Genomic DNA, 18,189 nt, shown 5'->3' with positions numbered 1-18,189 from the left:
AAAAAGGGGCCCTGTGTGGAGTCAGCTTCCTGCCTCTCCTCCTTCCGTTGTTGTTTCAGACAGTGGACATTCAGCTCAGCCCTGGAAGAAGGTATAGTCGGGAAAGGGATGAGCCTTGAGATGCTGCCTTGACTCTCTTCTGAGATAATCGTTTTCCCCCCTGAAGCCTCACGCCAGCCTGGTGAGAGAGCAGGAATGGTTTGTTCCTGTAGTCCAAAGGCTCGGTTTCTTGGCATCCGGGTTTTTTAAGTGAAGATATAGTTGCTGTTGCATCTCATTCTCCCCCCAAGACTCACGGGAAGAATGCCAGCTGAGTTGCTATAGTCTGAACCACCTAGCTGGCATTGCTACAGATTTATTTATCACTGAAATCACATCTCATTCTCGTAATTATAAGCCGTGTTGATTGAGTGTAGCAAAGACATGTATGTGAATGGATTTAATTACCTTTATAACCAGGGGATATATACATTTAATTACAGGTAACTTGTGGGGCCTGGATATTAAACAGCTCCTCAGCACTTCTGTTTGCTGCAACAAACCCTTTGACCCGTCTGGATTTACCGAAATGGCACTGTCGTGATTTAATTTTCTTATTTTCCTTCAAAATGCCGCTGCTTCCATAATCCAGCCACGTTCTGCTGTCTGCCCCCGTCTTTGCCTTGTCTTGGTTGAGCAGAAAACAAGGTGGCATTTTGTTCAGCCCGTGGCCCCTTACTTCGCTTCTGGGTTTCCTTCCTTAGTTTCTCTGCTGGCATTCAAGAGGAGGTAGACGATTATGGGTTGGGTGGTATCCCTGAGGGACAGAGGCAAGGCTAGGAGGTTGGAGGAAGCGCCTTGACTTCCAGTTAACAACTCCAGATCCTTCCAGATCCAGATGTGCAAAGGCCTGCCTTGTTTTCTGAGAACGTTTTCGGCCCAGAGGTCTTTCATTGTAAAGGGGCCCTTTCTCCCGCGCTCTGCCCTCTTTAATACCGCGTGGGCTGCTTTAGGGCTGGAGCAGGGAGGAAGAGGAGGGGGAAGGGGGAACAAGCGCGGTAGGTGGGGCCGAGCTTTGCCAGGGTGGAGCTTCTGCGAAATGTCATCTGGCATCCAACTGCCTGGCCCTTTGGACAATGCAGATCTCTGGCCCTTGCCGGTGCCAGCGGCCAAGTATTCCGAGAAGTCCTGCTGGTGGGTGCCTTCAGAGAAGAATGGGCGCCTGTTCTGAAGGAAAGAGTCCGGTTCTTCCCTTGGAATTAAACAAGGGCTCTTGGAAAGCCTCAATTGTTGGCTGCACTCTGGAAGGAGAACATTTTGCCCGGCTTGGTGCTGGCTTGGTGTTCTTAGCTGTCCTAAGCCCCTTTCCCCCACCTTTGGCTTCCGGTCTTTCCACTCTCCTCTCCTCCCTTGAGATGCGCGTCTAGGCGTTAACCGTCTGATTCCGAGGCCCGTCTTCCAACCTCTTAGGCGGCCCAGCTTGCAGGACAGCCGTGTGGTTTCCCACCAGCACGGCCCGGCCCGTTGGCCACACCAGCTGGAAGTCGCACGATGGACGACGAGGCACAGATTTGGGGGAGGGGGCTACACATTCGTAAAGCTCTTCCGAGTCAGAGACCCTACAGCTTGGAGAGTGCTGTGAAGCCCTATGAAGCAGTCCATAAGCCTATTGCTGGACGTTGACCCCGCCCTTCGTGGGCCCAGGATCCCTGCAGATGCCCTTGGGTGACAAGGACGGGGGTCTTTCCCAGGAAGCAGCAGCCCCACCCCCGCTCTCCAGGCGGTCCATAGAACAGGAGACCACACAGAATCCCTGGGCGGAGGAAGACGGGGAAGTTGGAAAAAAAAATGGTTTTGGGAAGGAGGCAACAGGACAATCTCTCTCTACTGTGGCTGGGAAGATCGTCTCCATCTGAACTGCAGTGAGTTGAGCTCAACTGGAGGACACTTGGAGGACGGCATGATGCCTGAGGCCACCCGGATGTTTGGAGACTGAGCCCCCTCCGGCTAGGGAAGGCTCTCTCCGGCTCTTTTTCTATTCTCCCAATGGCTGGGCAGGGTACTGGAGTGCTGCTTCATTGCTTTCTGCTGGCCCTTGGTGAATGGTTCAGCGTCTGGCCTTTGAATCTCGGCTTCTTGGGGCTTCATTAAACACTTTAATTGTGGTCTCAGCTGCTTCGCCGCTTTCATCCGTGCAGTGAAACAGGGAGACGAAACACTTAACTAAATAAGCGTCTAGCTTTTCTTTACTACCGTATTGGTGTAAGAGGTTTTTTCCCCCCTTTTAATTGAAGAAGCTGGCAACCTCGGGGAACAAACACACAAAGGCAAGCTAATTATACCTGCTCCCAAAAGCTGCAAGCGGTGTAGCTTTCCTTTTTAAAAGTAGAGACCAAAATATTCCAGCGTGTGCAAACGAGGGCGAAAGCGACAGCTGACCCGAAAATAGGGATAATAAGAACTTGGGAAGAGCCCTTGGGAAGGCCAGGGCGACCTTGGTTTGTTTTCGAGGCCCCCCTCTTCGGTAAGGCAAGAGCGGTGAGTTCACTTTTAATAAATGGGGCCCTGCCTCCACGAAGAGTGGGGGGGGGGGCAAGAGCTGACTTGGAAGGCCGAAATGGGCCCTTTTGGTTCACCCCAGAGATTCGAGACCAGCACCCCTGGTCCTCTGCCTGGACCCAGAGAGGAGCAGCCATCCGGGTCACTGGCCAAGATGCCCCAAAGCGGGTTCTGCTGCCGGAATCTCCTTGATGAGAAGGGAAAGTTTCACCAACTCCTTCGTGGTTTGCCTGGAAGGAAGGGTGGAGTCAGCTCTGGAAGGTGAGGCGAATTCTTTTCTCCGCCTCCCTAATTTTGTTCAAAGGAAAATGAAAGGAAAGGAAGGGGAGCTCTGTAGCAGAACAAGCACACTCAGCGGCAGGACGCTGTCTTGATGGCTAATTGGGAGCCTTGGCTTTGAGGAGAACTCTGTGTTCGCGCTCCCTGAAAGTTCAAAGAAAACCCTGTGGAAGAAGGTCAAAAACAAACCAGGTCTTCTGTGTTTTAGCAAAGCTGGACCTTTGGGGAGGATCTTTACGCAGCCACCTCCCTCCCCCAAATATTCAAACAGGGTTAGAGAATAACTATCCCTCCTCCTGATGCAAGTTTGCGTCATTAGTTTTACCATTAATGCAAACCGGGAGCCCTTCTGGTTGGAGACTATTTCCCAAGGCCAAATTGTCAGCCTGCAGGAAGGAAAAAAAACCAGACGGTGGGATGGCTGGACTAATTGATCAAAGGCATGAGGAGGAGGAGGAGGAGGAGGAGGAGGAGGAGGCACCCCCACCCCTCCTTCACACCTGGAGGGACTGTGAGTGCCCTCCCAAAAAACTGTTCCTGCCCTCGCCAAGCAGGTTTGGGCCTCTGGAAGAGAATGCGATGAGTCAGCCAAGTAACTGCCAAGTGTCAGGTTGATCTGTGGGCTTCCAAGTGGAGCTTTGCTGAACCCAGTGCAAGCAGCATCCGACAGGAAGAGCCACGAGGCTTCTGCAATCTCTTGAAAAGCTGAAACCAGCACAAGACCTCAGAGGATCTGCTGGCCAAAGGCTTCAGCCTCTCCCTGGGCAAATCGCCTTGGTGAACGGGCGGCTGCTTCGATAGGCCTTTCTGGCTAGAGAGGAGAGCCCTTCCTTGGCCTTCAGGAACGTCCCCTCCAGCCCCCAAGACTGCTCCAGATCCTGACTCTTGAAACTCAGGCCGGCAGGTTGTCCTTTCGCACGCCTCACAGGTGAAAATGGGGACAGGCTTCCACCCCCAGGAAGGGTGACTGTCCTGCCAAGCCTGGACGAAGGCTTTAAGCCCCCCCCCCCAGCCTCCATTTTGCCTCCCATGCTCGCCACTGGCCTAAAACCACCCGGAAGTGGATTCGTCCTTTGGATTAGCGTGAGAGTGTGGGGTGGGGACACCGGCACCTTCGTAGGCGCCTCCCTTTGTCCTCGGTTTGCTTTTGAAACTGGCCCAGCCTCTGGCTTCCCCTGCCTATCCGTTTGCCTCTGTGCAACTGAAGATGCTGGAGGGTGGCAGGAAGGAGAAGGGCGAGGGAGGGCAGTGGAAGACAACAGGAGGGGGACTCAAGAGGGCGAGGGGACCACCCTGGAACAGTCCCACCTGCTTCCTGATCAACGAGTCTTTGGGGGGAACGGGAGGCCCGCCTAGGAACACAACTCTGTGAGAAGAATAACAGAGCAAACAGGCTTGGAAGGGACCTCGGAGGTCTTCTAGACCAACCCCCTGCTCAAGCAGGAGACCCTAGACCATTTTATACAGGTGACTGCCCAGCCTCTTCTTAAAAACCTCCAGTGATGGAGCCGCCCCAACTTCCAGAGGGAAATTGCTCCCCTGGTTCATTGTTCTCCCGGTCAGGAAATTCCTCCTTAGTTCCGGGTTTCTTTCCTGGATTAGTTTCCACCCGTTGCTTCTTTGCTTGCCTTCTGGGGCTTTGGAGAAGAGCTTGACCCACCGCTCTTCTTTGGGGCAGCCCCTCAATTATGGGAAGGCTGCCACCGTGTCGCCCCTGGTCCTTCTTTTTACTAGACCTACCCTATTCCTGCACAAGACTCACACTGCGCTCTCAAAAGTCCCAAATGAGTTTTCCACCCTTGTTGAAAAATAATTCTGCAACTGGTCACCATCCAGATCAATTGGATTGCACATCTGCTGCCCAGCCAATCAAAGATGCCGGGACATCTTGGAGGGGGGGGAGTTTAAGGAGATGACATTCAGCACACCTGAAGGCGGGAGAAGCCGACTTAGGTCAAGTTTCCCAGGGAATGGAGGGTTGTGTGGCCCTTCCCATCACGAGCTCCTCCTGCCGGGTGGAACATAAACCCTTTGCACCCCCCTTGCTCTCTCCCACCCCCGGCTGAATCAGCTCCACCCAAATCTTTCATGTTTTCTTTTCTCAGATTAATCCTGTCCCGGCCCAGACATGCCTCTGTTGATTTTTAGTAGTATTTCTGCATTGAACATGTTCCTAGGCATGCCCCGGAATAAACAACACGGAACCCCGAACAGGCAAAAAAGGAAAAGAAATAAATAAATTGAGAAAAGTTAAGCAACAGCAGGTTGCCTACAAATCCTGCACCCCATGAGAAATAACAAGAGAGAGCGGAGGCTGTAAGTGCTAATGTAGAAATCCAGTGTTAGAAATAGTAACCAAATTTAAATACACTTCATTGCACACAGTTGTTGTCTATGACAATCTTCAGCCAACGCCAATTTTAAAATTCTGGTTTTACCCGTGGAAGGTTTATTCTGTCCTCCCTTCAGAGAAGGGTTCCCTCTGGGTCAGCCCCCCTGGGCTAAGGCAGGCAGGGGCAGCCCAGGTCTAAACTGCGTCCATGGGTTAGTTACTTGCAGAAAATTCCCAGCATTGCTAGGAAAATGCAGGATAAGATTTCAAAACATCGGATAGTTGCACATTTCTTTGCTACAGGGAGAAATGAAAAGCCGGTGCTCTGTATTATTTTTAGATTTGTATCTTGCTGCAAGCAGAACAAACAGTAATTTTGCGGTTAACTGTTTTATCCTTTGATCTCTCTTATCTGCAATGTTGATGTCTAGGCAAGTTAGGGAAGAGTCTCCATCTTCTTTAGGATGCTTCAGCAGGAGGTTGGCGGGGGGAGAATGGTGGGAGGGTCGTTTTGGTACGTTGACCTGGAAGAGTGAACCGGAGCTGGCAGGGACGTCTGCAGGTGGCCTGGCCTCCCCACTCCTGGGAAAGAGCCCCACGGCCAAGAGGATGTCCCAAAACAAGCCATTATCTGCTCACCTCTCAACTGGCAGAAATGCTCCACGTTGTTGGGTCACCTGCCTTTCCGATGTGATCAGACGTGTCCCAACAACGCTCCCTCCCTTCCCACCCAACCTGGGGCTGGCAAAGGAGAGACGGAAGTTGCTCTTCGCCAGTTATGCCCAACTGTTGGAAGGATGATGGTGGCTCTGCAGACCAGATCAGCCTCCCAGATCTGGGCAAGAGGAAGCTGGACACCTTTGAGGCAGCACCGCGCTCGTCTTTTCTTTGCTGCCACTAATGGCTGTCTGGATTTTTCCCAGCCAGAAATGGTTGGTGTGTGGCTTGGGAGTGTGCAGGAAGAGAGCCAAAAGCTCTACCTAGCTTCCCCCAAACTGGCATCCTCCAGGTGTGCTGGGCTGCGGTCCCTCTTAGGCCCAGCAAGAAGAGCAGCACCAGGCTGAGGGGAAGATTCCTGCTTGTGCCAGGTTTCCCCTCCAGGCCAGCCAGGTCTTTGGGGAGGCCTCTCAGGCCAGGTGAGAATCTGGAGCGCTCCTGCTGCTCACAGGGGGCCTTGTACAACGATACAGGACACCAGGGAAATCGAGACAGGGTTTGGCCATCCTCCGTCACACAGACAGACATCCCAATAAGCCTGGATTTATAGTGTATGGGTTCCACACCTTGACAAGGTGTGTATGCCCTTGAACCTCACCTGCTCCCGGGGCCTGGATAGGCAAGCACACCTGGCTGGGAAAGCTGAAGGCAGGAGTGCAAAGACGGTGCTCAGCATCCTCTTCCTTCTGCTGCGATTAAGTGGAGACCCTCTTGAAGGATGCGGCATTTTGCAAACTGGTGGACCAGATTTAGTTTTAATCTTACTTGGTTTCTACTTGTTTTGTTTTTTTGAAGAGGGAGGGAGAAAACCCTGCAGGTTCTCCCTGGCCTGGAGGGGAAGTTGTCCAAAGATCTGCTGATGATCTTTATTTTATGGGGGTGGGGCTGCAGGGAAGAAAAGGGCCCCAGACCCGCCAGCTGCAACGTCGGAAAAGGCAGCGTTGCCACCAGAAGCAGCCAGAGTTCTTACAGGAGCGTCCGAGAGGCCTGGCTGGCTGGAGGCTGAGGTCGTGGCTGGGGCTCTGCTTTGGCTTCCCTGTTCCAGACATCATATTTCCAGAGGCGGCTCCCCCCACCCCCACCCCGGCTTCGCTTGTTGGAGCTTTGGCTGGACCTTTGCAAGACTGGGCACCTTTGTGGCCAAGAACATAAGAAGAGAGCCCTTAGGGATGGAGGGTCTTTGCCTGCAAACAGGTGACCTTTGGCCAAGGGACAGGGTCGCCCAGGTGCCCCCTTCATGCCCCCTCTTCCCATGTCAGCCGTCATGTCCCCGAGCCATCCCCTTCTGCCGCCAGGGCCCTTTGCCCGGCAGCCTTCTTGCCCACGAGTCTGCGGGTCTCGTCCTCTTCTGATCAAGGCAGGCGTTTTGTGGTCCTGGCCCGTGTGGGCCCATTCATCAAGAGGTCGTGACCTGGATGTGAAATGGCTGCTATCGGGGCCACGTTCTCAGGGGGGAGTCTTTCACTTGCACGGAAGGAGCCTCTTCCTAGCCTGGTGCCTCCATGGGGACCGAGCGGCTCTGCTGGGAGCCTGTCAGGCAGGAGCCCTTCGGCCTCTCGGATGGCGCCTTCTGGAAAGGCCCCGGCGGCTTCTGGCTGCTCCATGGGTGTGTTTTCCCTGCCAGGGAGGTGGAGAAAGGCCGGTGGTGGAAATTCCTACCTCAGTTGCCAAAATAACTGGGCCATCCTTTGGTGCCCTGCAGCGAGCCTGGTGGGAGGGGCCCTTGTTTGCTGTGCTAAAATGCCTGGCTGGGGCCTCCGGTGGCCTGGGGGTCCCCTTGTCCCTGCAGTAAAGGGGGGGACCCCTCTGTAAGGGGTGCCCAGTGAGTCTGGCCAGTCGAAGAGGCTCAGGAACCCCCCCCCCATTTCTTACTGGTTCCAGTGGCACTTCCATCCACCTGTGTTGAAATGCCCCGCAGGTGATTGGCCTCTGTTGCCCGCAGTCAGCCAGAGGAAAGGGCTGTGGTGGGGAAGCCCCGTCTCTCGGAGGTGCTTGTCCTGGGAGCCCAGGAAGTCTTGGCTTTTGCTTCAAGAGTCTCCGGGATCCAGTGGATTCCAATCCTGCAGCCGGATCCTGGGCTGGGTCAGGAAATGCCCGTCCTCCTCTGGCTAAGCTCCTTTCCAAGAAGAGGCCAAGAGGCCGGCCGAGGTCTCCTCTGTGGGGAAGCCGCCTTTGGGCTGACCGGCCCAGACCCGGGGGTGGGACTGGCCCGTGGGGGGGTGTGTGTGTGTGTCTGTGAAGCCCCGGCGTCTCTCTACCAGCCAAAGGTCGGAAAGGGGCCAGCCGGGGAAAGCCGCGCTCCGCTCCTCCGAAGTCCCCTGAAAGAGGCACGGGGCTCCCCAGAAGGCCGGCGGGCGGCCTGCCCAGCGCCGCCTGAACAGCTGCCTGACTGTCCCAGCCGCCACGACGCGGCCTTTCCCTTCGCGGGAGGGGCGGCCGGGGTGCGGCGCCCCCGAGCAAAGGCGCCCCTTCCGGCCGGCGCCGAGAGAGCCCCGGGAAGCGCTCAGCTTCCTCCTCCGCCGCCGCCCCTGAGCGCCGGCCCGGCCTGCTGGCGGCTCCCCCAGCCCGCCGCCTTTTCCCCTCCTCCTTCCCCACCCAGCCGGGCTCCTGACACGGCCGGCCCAGGAGGCGGCAGACCGAGCAGCGACTCCGCGCGCGCAGCAGCCCCGCCGCTCCCTGCCCGGGCCAGCAGCACCCAGCGGCCGTGAGTGGGGCGCCGGCGGGCGAGGGGCGGGCGGCCGAAGGGGCCGGAGAAACCGGGCTGCAGAGGAGCGACCGGAGCTCCGGCCGCGCGCCGGACTCCGAAGCCACCGCTGCGGGCTCGGCACGGCAGAAGCGCCGGCAAGCGGGGCCGGGAGGCGAGCGATGCCGCCGCTGCCGTCGCGCCGGGCGGCGGGGCTGGGACGCGGCGATCCCGGGCGCCGGAGCGCGGCTGGAGTCGGGGAGCGCCCCGCGGGACGGGACGGGACGGGGGGCGCTGGCTGGGGGCCGCTCTTGGCCGCCCTCGATGGAGCCCCCTCGGCGGGGCAGGGCGCCAGCCGGGAAGGACGGCCCGCCGATACCCGGAGCGGCCTCGCTGGGCGGCCTCTTTGCGTTGCGCAGCCGAAGGTGGCCGGAGCGGGACGGTCCCTCCCGGGGCTCTTTGGCCTCCTGGCGAGAGTCCCTTCCAGCCGCCCGCGAAGCGTCGCCCGGGGGTCTCTCGTGCCTCCCACGCATCCCCGCCCTGGCCCCGGGACGCCTCCCTTGCTTCCAAGGAATTGGGGGAGGGAGGGATTGCCGACGCTCCTCGGCGCCGGGGATGAGGAGACGGGGGGGCGTCGGTGAAGACCCTCTAGCCAGACCGCGCCTCGGCACGGAGGACCCTGCAGGGGGTGCAATGGGTTGTCCTGTCTGCAAAATGCATCTGGAGGCTACCCGAGCTTGGAGTGCAGACGTTTGAATGGTTGTGGGCCGAGGACGGGCCGAAGGGTTTGGCTGAAGAGACTCTCTTGCATTCCCACCCAGAAAACAGGAGTTGTGGCAGGTACCTGTAACAGGTGCCCAGGTAAGGGAGACCCAGAGGGGTGTGTTTTGCCTTTTCCCTTCTCATCCTGGAGGCTTTTTGGGCATCGGGCTAGTTGGTCAGTTTGGGAAACCTTTTCCATGGCAGGGAAGGTTCGGTTTAGCAGCTGAATCCTATTGCTTTGCAAACCACGATGAACAGTGCAGTGTGTTTTGTGAATCCTGCTACATGTTTGTTCTGTGCATAATAGTTTGCATAATATCGGAGAAGGAAAAGTGTCACTAAGAACAATGAGATGAATAGCGAGGATTTCCGTACATGTGTGCATGCAGGTAGATGTGTGTGAATGGGGAAGCCACTGTGCCCTGCGCCTCTTCTGGAGCAGAGCTTGGTTGTCAGAAGCGGTCCAGGGGTTCAGCCTTGCCCCACCTCCCATGTAACCAGGTGCATCCAGGAGCCTCTTCCTTTGCCCGAGCCCCACCTGGCAGCATCTTGACATGCTCTGCATCTGGCTTCCCATCCTTACCTAAATGGGGGGCAGAAGGGGGGGAAATGGCCTCCTGGTCCTCCCATGTGATTGGCCTTTTCTGAAGACCCTCCCCACCTCACCTTTAAGGGGAACCCCAGAGGGGGATGACACAAGGACTCTGGAGCTGAGAAGTAGTGGGGAGATGCCCAGGTCAACCCTGACTTCTGCCAGGGGGTGAGTCCAGGGGGCAAGGTGGGTGTGGCTGAGGGCCATCTGAGGTGGCTTGGTTGCCCTCCCGCTAGGAACCCCTTGGACTGAGGCAGGCAGCTGGACGGCCTCCAGTCAAGTGGTGGGATTCAAATGTTTTTCACTACCGGTTCTGTGGGCGTGGCTTGAAGGGCGTGGCAGGGGAAGGAGACTGTAAAATCTCCATTCCCACCCCACTCCTGGGGGAAGGGGACCATCGGTTCTCCGAATTACGCAAAATTTCAGCCACCGGTTCTCCCGACCTGGTCAGAACCTGCTGAAGGCCACCTCTGCCGCCAGTCCTGCTGACCTTCTGATCCTAAAAGGGGCCGCTGGGACAGTGAAGGGGAAGGGAGAGAGGCACCATTGCTTCTCCTGAACCTCTGCGGGCCTCTCAGTCCCTCCTTCCCCAGGGACCAGCCAGTAGGCAGTTGGGAAGCTGGGCATTTGGGGCCCCCAGGAAGGTGGCTCCTGCTCTGGATCACCTAGAATGGACCCAGAATCCCAGTGAAGGGTCACCTGGCCCGACCCCTGGCCTCCGTTCTGCTCCCACAAAGCAACTGGAATACCTGCTGCTTGAGTACGTTGACAAGAGAGCTCTCAAAACTACTTTGTCATATTTTTTTCCCCATTTTGCATTCCTGCCTGTTTTCTCTGCATTGCTTTGATTGGTAGATCATCGCTTGCAAGCTTTCCAAGAGCATCTGGCCGGCTGCTCTTGGAAACGGCTTCTTTTCCTTTGGAACGATTTTGCTTCTTCAAATAAAACCGCTCAGATTCAGTGGATCAGGCCAGGGCATAGATCTCAGGCGATCAATCAATCCAGTCAGGGTGAACTAAGCTGGCCTGGATGTGGGCGTGGCGCACTGGGCAAACCGGCTCTTGTAGTCTGTCAGTGGAGATGCAGGTGTGTTTGAAGATTTGTTTCAAGCGTTGTAAGGTTTTATTACACTGAGTAACGTCCCTCTTTCCACGGCCCAGCGCAGATAAAACAATGAGCAACAGGTTCATGTCAGATGAAGCAGGTGGGCAGCCAGAAGACGTAACCGAACCAGAGAACCCTGTTTCCTCCCAAGTTGGCTTGCTGCCCTTGTTGCTGGCAGGGCTTCTTGTGACTTCAGGGATCCTGACTTCATGTTCTCCTCTGGCCACTCCCTGGCTGGGCAAACAGACGTTTGTCAGGCATGGCTCCCGACGGAGGGAAAGGCATTCTGGGACTGACCATGGGCCGGATTGCTCTCCAGGCAGCCCACCCGCCAATATGGTTCAGGAAGGCTTGGCTAGAAAAGCCCTCCTTTCACCAGATGCCCTTTCGGTGTGGCCACACAGACCGGGCATTGTGAGGAGGAGAGTTCTGGCTCTCTCCCCCTCCCCCGCCACTTCCTCCCTTCTGCCCTGGAAGCTCTCCGTTGCAGGTCCTGTCCTTTGACCCCAGAGGTGACGCTTGGCCCAGGGCAGCACATGGCATCCTCAGGCTGGATCTTCCCAGTCTCAGCCTCTTCCTGTTCTTAGCCAAGTGGCGGTTCAATCCTCCCCTGCCCTTCCTCAGAGGGGGAGGCCAATCGGTGCCTCCTCTGCAGGGCTCCTCCTTGGCACCACGAGGGACCAAACGGACACCGAGAAGAGGTCAACCCAGGCTCCAAACTTCCTTTTCCACAGAAGAAGGAAACCCCTTCTTTCCCTGGGCAGGGACCCAGATCGTGCCAAGTCCTCGGCACATAACCCGTGTTCCTGGGAGACCAACCCAGGACCCGCATGAAAGGCAGCTGTGGCCGCCTGAGCCTCAGCTCCTCTTAAAGCAGCCCCTCCCGAATCCTCAGGCGTGGCCCCAGAGCTGCTACACCCAGTTGTAGATCTTTTAATATGACAGCAGGGAGGGAGGGAGGGAGGGAGGGAGCAGGTGAGTAATTCTGCTAAATGCACCCCAGGAGCCTTCGTGTTGTCCTGCTCCGCCCTGAAAGGCCCCCCTGAGCAAAGCTGCAGGCCTTGTTCTGGATGGAGGCTGGACCCTCCAAGACAAACAGACGCAGAGGCGGCGTTTCAGGGCCACAGATGAGGGCAGGCGCCACCCTGGAAGACCATTCAAGAGCTCCAAGGTTTCAAGATTAAACAAGGTCAGCAAATAAAGGAGCAGAGTACGGAGGGAGCCTGCAGAGACAGATCTTTAAAATCTCCTTGAGGGCCAGCAGAGAGGAGTCCGTGGGCGTGTTCACCGGGGCCAAAGCCTCGTCTTCTTCTATTAACTGCCCCCTCCGGCTCCAGCTCCGGAAGATGCCCTCAGAGGCCCCCAGGCGCTCCCAATGCCTCCTTGGCCTTACCCCCAGCCCCTCCCTCGCTGGAGGAAGGCGCAGGTAGAGCTGCCTCTCTTGAGAGGCCCACCCGTGGTATAGAGTCAGGTATTCTCCAGCCATTAAATTCCACCCCCCCCCACAAAAAAACCTTCAAGATATCGGCTCCTTTGCGACCATCCCACGGAGTCCACTATGGTTAAGTGGGTATTTATAAAAAGAGCCGTGGTGGCGCAGTGGTGAGAAGGCAGCATTGCAGGCTGACTCTGCATTCCCACTGCCAGCAGTTCGATCCTGAGCGGCTCAAGGTTGACTCACCCTTCTGTCGTTCCGAGGTTGGTAAAATGAGGACCCAGATCATTGTGGGCAAGAGGCTGGCTCTGTAAACTGCTTAGAGGGGGCTGTAAAGCACTGCGAAGCGGGATATAAATCTATTGCTAAGTGCTGTTTGCAAAGGGAAGAGGGGGCTTCCTTTGTGCACTGCAAATGCTCAGATGCAGAGAGAGAGGGAGGGAGGGAGGGAGGAGAGAGAGGGGGGGAGAGAGAGATTAGGATGGGATCAGCCACCATGGGAAAAAACAGGATGTCTGGTGTTTCTGGAGTTGTGACACCCCCCGTGGTCTTACTGTACCTGTGAGGAAAGTGAGGGAAACGTTCAACTTCATTGAATTTAGAGGAGCCCACTAGTCCCTGGGATGCTTTCATGGCTTCCTGGGTTGAGGAGATGGTGAGGAAAAGGGCTTTTCCGCCGCAGCCACCACCCTTCCAGGTCCAGGCGTAGCTTTTTGAACTGGTAGATCAAGCTTTTCCACTCTGAGGTAAGAGCTTTTGCTTCTTCGAAGGAGAAGATCAGGCCCAACTGCATCGCCAGAGTTCTTCTAAATCCGTGTTTCTCAGGCTTGGCAACTTCCAGGCGTGTCTTTCAGAAGGCAGCCTTGCTCCGTGCAAACCGTGGCCTTGTTCTGTGGAAGTGAAGGGAGCGGAAACAGGCACCGGCTTGGCTAAAGTAGCAGAAGTCTTCAAGAGGACTTGCCTGGCATAATTCCGCTCTCTTTTCTCTTTGTGTCCAAGCAGCGTCGCTTTATTCTCATCCTCACCTCGGAACCGGCCCCCGCTCCTGCTCCACCATGCTGATCCTCCTGGCCTTCATCATCCTCTTCCACATCGTTTCGGCTGCGCTTCTGTTCATCTCCACAATCGACAACGTGAGTTGCCAGGGAAGCTTCCTGCCTGGGGTCTGGTTCCAGGGTCAAAGGGGATTTCCTCTGAACAAGGAGAGCAACTTTTACCGGCCTCTTCTAATCTGGGAGGACACGGACCGGCGTAGCTCAGCCTTGGCCCCTTGGAAACGTGTGGACTTCCACCCCCAGGAGCCCCCAAGCTGGGAGCTGAAGTGCACCCATCTTTGAGCAGCCAAGGTTGAGAAAGGTGGCTCCAGGTGCTGCTGACCTAAACAAGGAAAAACACCCGCCCACCCATGCACCACGACTCCCACCTGGGGTGGGGGGGGATGCCAATTCAGCTGAGCAAAGCAGCTGGGAGTCTTTATGCCAGTATGCGGGTCGAATCGAACAGAGGAGGGACCGAAGTCCGCCCTGATCTCTGAAGTATCAGCTATCCCAGGAGTCAGGTCGCTCTCTGTCTGTCTCGATCTCCGGTCGTCAATCTATGGGCTGTTATGGTTGTGTTTTCGCCTGAGCTGAGTTTGGCCTGAATGGAGCTCAAATGCTGACCTCATCAGCTGAAACAAAACACCACCTTGGTTTGTGTGCGTGTGTACACACACACACACACGCACACACACACACACACACACACACACGGAGCTACTTCCTGACTCTTTTCTTAGACATATTTACAAAGCTCTCTCTCCGCGTATCCACAGACGAGGTCAGTAGGCAATAACTGCCAGCCGCAAAGGCTCCTTGAAAATCCATGGCCTGTGTGTCATAACAAAGGCCAGTTCCTGGTCTCCTGAGTAGAGGTCCCTTCACTGTCTGTGTGTCCTTTTTGCCTTCCTTTTCAGGCCTGGTGGGTGGGGGATGGCTTCTTCACGGACATCTGGCACCAGTGCCTCAACGGGACGAACTGTACCGCCCTGGATAATTCCCTTCCAGGTGAGTCTCCAGGAGGACTTTCCCCGCCTGCCGGGGGTGGGAACAGGCGGACACTCCAACGGCACCCTTGGAGGGCCTCCTGCCTCTCTCCCTCCCCAGCCCCAAAGTCTTCTACCTGGCCCGTGGGTGCCAAATGTCAGGGCGTCATGGCATTCAGCATTTTCCCAACCGCTCAGAAATACGTTGGGTTCCTGGGGCTGTGGTGGCTCAGTGGTTAAAGATGCCGAGCCTGTCGGCTGACAGTCCGGCTTCAGGTCCTGAGTGCTGCTAACAGGGTGAGCTCCAGTTTCTGGTCGCAGCATGCAAATGCAAGTAGATAAATAGGTACCACTTCAGTGGGAAGGCAGCAGTGTTCTGTGTGCCTTGCTGGCCACATGGCCACAGAAGCAACTTTGGACAGCGCAGGCTCCCTCGGCCAAACAACGGAGATGAGCTCTGTCCCTTCAGGTCAGACATGAAAACCTCTAGATTATGTTACTGGCTGCCTTGATGCTGCCTCAGAGAAGTAAGCTGTTTGTAGCCCTGTCTGCTCCCCCAGGGCCGTCTGGGGCGCCGGCCCCAACCGGAAGCCCCTTCCTCTGGGATTTCCCCCTCCTTGAGGAGTGGGGGCCACCGCCAGGGAAGCCGGGGCGCTTTGCCAAGGCGCTTGGGCAGAGAAGAGGAGGAAGGGAGCGGCCCACAGCTGCCCGATCCAGAAAGTTCCTTGCAGTGGAAGCCGGCTGATTTTCCTGTGGAGGAAATCGAGGATGGGGAGCTGGCGAGGGAGCCGGGCTTCTTTTGTTGACTTTCGGCATGGAATTGGCACGAGGACGTTTCAGGCAGGAAGCGGGTGGGCCGGCAGGCGGGAAGGCCAGTGGAAAATGAGCTTGGGCAGGGGAGGCCCCCGAGGTGCTGCTGCGGCTGCTGCTGCTCTCCGGAACAAGGAGGGGGCTCGCCGAGGCCTTTGAAGCTTCTCCAGCACTGGGCCTTAAGCCACCAATCCTGGCTTACAAGCCACGGCATCTTGGGCTGCACAATCTGGCAGGGCTGCCAACTTTCAGACCTGGGAACTTCAAGTCCCAGGATTCCCCAGTTCTGAAAAGGTTGCGAAGGTTGGAGGCGCCTGCTCTAGGCCTTCAGGATGGCCGGGGAATTCTGGGAATTGAAGTCCCCAGGGCTTAAAGCTGCCAAGGTGTTCGCCCCGAGGGTGACCTGCCTCGACGCGCCTTTTAATTCTCCCCCCTCCAGAATACGCGTCTATCCAGACCGTCCAAGCCACGATGGTCCTGTCCACGATTCTTTGCTGCGTGGCCTTTTTCGTCTTCGTCCTGCAGCTCTTCCGCCTGAAGCAAGGAGAGCGGTTTGTGCTGACCTCCGTCATCCAGCTCTTGTCCTGTGAGTATCCCGGCTCCGAAGCCTCCTTCCCCAGAACCAGACCGACGTTTTTAAGGGGATTGCTAAACCTGGTTGGGGGGGAGCGTCCCTTCCCCCTTCATCGTGGTTTGCTGGGGGAGGCAGCGCCAGAGACACGACTGTCCGTGAAGCCTCCTCGCTTGGGCCAAAGTCGCCTGGCAAGGAACAGGGTGGTCCTCGACTTACGGCCGTTTGTTTAGTGACTGTTCAAAGTTACAACCACACAAAGCGACTTAAGACCAGTCCTTGCAATCCATGGTCACGTGAGCCAAACGGACTAGCAGAGTCCATGAGGGAAACCAGATTTGCTTAGCAACCACTGAACAATTGTGGCCAAACAGGTGGTAAAATCGGGCACCGCTCACTGAGCAAGGAACTCCGGTCGCACTCCTGGTCGTAAGTCAAGGACGGCTCCTGCTGTCGGCCTGGAGTTTGGGCCTTGATGCTAAGCAGGCTCCCTCTGCCTCTCGCCCCCAGGCCTCTGCGTGATGATTGGGGCCTCCGTCTACACCGACCGGCGTGCGGAGCTGCACCGGGCCCCCCTCTACGGCCGCTTTGAGGTGGAGGGTGGCCGCTTCGGCTACTCCTACATCCTGGCCTGGGTGGCCTTCGCCTTCACGCTGCTCAGTGGCCTCATGTACCTCATCCTGAGGAAGCGCAAATAAAGCCCCCCCCCCGGCTCCCCCCCCTCGGAGCTCTCCTTGAAGCGCTGGCATTCCAGGCCCCCCTTTGTGTAAATAGAAGCGTTTGCCGTACAGCCACGCTTGCCCCCCCCCACATCCTTGGTGTGGCATCACAAGGCCGCCGGGAGGGCCGAAGAGGAGAGAGAAGTGGGGCACGGGGGGGTCTGCTTGGGACCAGCAGTGTGCAACCGATGCCAGCCTCTTTAGCCCAGGCTCCCTTTTACGCCACAGGAAGGGGGGCTCCTCACGGCCCACATTGTCCCCCCAACCCTGTAAAGCCCCAAGAGCTGGCACCGTGCAGGCTGGCGCAACGGAGGGCCTCCGGGGTGCCAAGGGCCCCGCTCCCCCCCTGCCCCTCAATACGCTCCATGCAACAGCGGCTCCCAGTGGGGCGGCCCCTTTCGCCCTGCCCGGGGGGCACCCGGGGTCCCTTGCCCAAGACGAAGCGTCTCTCCTGGGCCATGCTGGTGCGCGTCCTGAGCTACCTCGCTGGGTGCCGCGTGGTCTCGATCCGCAGCCGGAGCGTCCTCCACCTTTGGCGCAGCTCGGCCTGAGGCGGCCCTGCAGGGGTTTGCCCATTGGTGCAGGACGAGGCCGGACATTGGCCTTCCCGTCCAAAGCGGAGGGGGGGAGGGGCAGGCCTTCAATGTGTCTGAAGGCCCCCCTTCCCCCCCCTCCCCCGCGCAGACAAGGGCAGACTTCAAAGCCGAGCAAGGTTGGGCTGGCGCTGGGGAGGAGAGCGATGCCCAGGCCCAGCAGAGGCCAGGGAGACCCTGGGGCGTCTTCGGCCAGAGGCAGCCCAGCCCTCCTCCTCCTTGGCTGCTGGCCTTGCTCCTCCCTGGCAGAAGAGCTGCCCCTTTTACCAGACCGTGACATCCGATCCCTGGCTAGCCAAAGAGGCTCCAGGGCTAACTGGCTGCTCTTATGGATGAGAAGAGGCAGCTCCACCTGCAGGAGTGACGGGTCTTTCCTGCTTTCCCAACAGCCCCTGCGTCAAACATGCAGGCGGCCTCCTTGGTTAGGGTCTCATTAAGCCAAGATTTGGAGTGAGTGGCTTTATCTGGACTAAAATGGCCACCGCAGCTGTGTAGGAAGACCCTTCCTGCTCGACGCAGCCTCGCCCCCTTTGGCCTTCCGTGCTTTTAAGGTAGCCTTTCATTCCTGCCGCTTCCTCCCTCCAGGATAACGATAACCCCTTGCCCACCCTCCGCCCGGCCCACGCCGGCTCCTTCCTTCAGGCTTCAAAAGTAAGTTTGTGCCACTGGTGAACCTTCGTTCAGAACAATTAGCTCTTCTGGGGAAGTTATCATTTGGATTTATGTTTAAACAAAACAGCACATGTACCCATGTAACCCTATTTGCCTTTATACTTCTGATCCCTTCGAAAGAAGCAAACAGGAAGCCTTCCTATCACCAGGCAACCCGGCCTTGTAAGTACAAAACAGCCCCTTTTAACCGAACGAAGCTCTTTAGGCTCCCCAAGTTTTCCAAGGGTTTGAGCAATTGGGGTTTCTCAGAGGAAAAATGTGTAGCTCAATTCTACCAACGGTGCCTTCGTCGTTTTGTATTTTATATACCTATTGAACTGAATTGTATATAGAAATAAAAGCTTACGACCAGTATCAG

At 57.0% G+C, this 18,189-nt stretch overlaps 1 protein-coding gene across 4 annotated transcripts; it reads left to right on the top strand.

Annotated features, from left to right (window-relative positions):
- Window positions 1-8,125: 8,125 nt before the first annotated feature.
- On the top strand, window positions 8,126-18,185 carry EMP2 (epithelial membrane protein 2). 4 transcript variants are annotated; one of them, XR_015745199.1, is made up of 6 exons: window positions 8,339-8,570; window positions 13,446-13,576; window positions 14,398-14,488; window positions 15,716-15,862; window positions 16,358-17,699; window positions 17,745-18,185. XR_015745199.1 is itself a non-coding variant. In XM_026683260.2 (5 exons), the coding sequence occupies exons 2-5, from the start codon at window positions 13,499-13,501 to the stop codon at window positions 16,543-16,545; spliced, it is 504 nt and encodes a 167-aa protein (XP_026539045.1). In that variant the 5' UTR covers window positions 8,126-8,570; window positions 13,446-13,498; the 3' UTR covers window positions 16,546-18,185. The 4 variants fall into 4 exon arrangements, 3 of the variants coding, with proteins under 3 accessions (XP_026539045.1, XP_026539046.1, XP_087798435.1); XM_026683260.2 differs by having other exon boundaries at window positions 8,126-8,570; window positions 16,358-18,185; XM_026683261.2 differs by lacking the exon at window positions 8,339-8,570 and adding an exon at window positions 8,895-9,410 and having other exon boundaries at window positions 16,358-18,185.
- The last annotated feature ends 4 nt before the right edge of the window (window positions 18,186-18,189 follow it).

This window comes from Notechis scutatus, chromosome 12, assembly GCF_049901735.1.
Source record: "Notechis scutatus isolate UNSWTSFEM ecotype Mainland chromosome 12, rNotScu1.2, whole genome shotgun sequence".
In the NCBI taxonomy this organism is placed as follows: Eukaryota; Metazoa; Chordata; class Lepidosauria; order Squamata; family Elapidae; genus Notechis; species Notechis scutatus.
The sequence above is the reverse complement of the archived record's forward strand: the minus strand, read 5'-3'. Positions and strand labels throughout refer to the sequence as shown.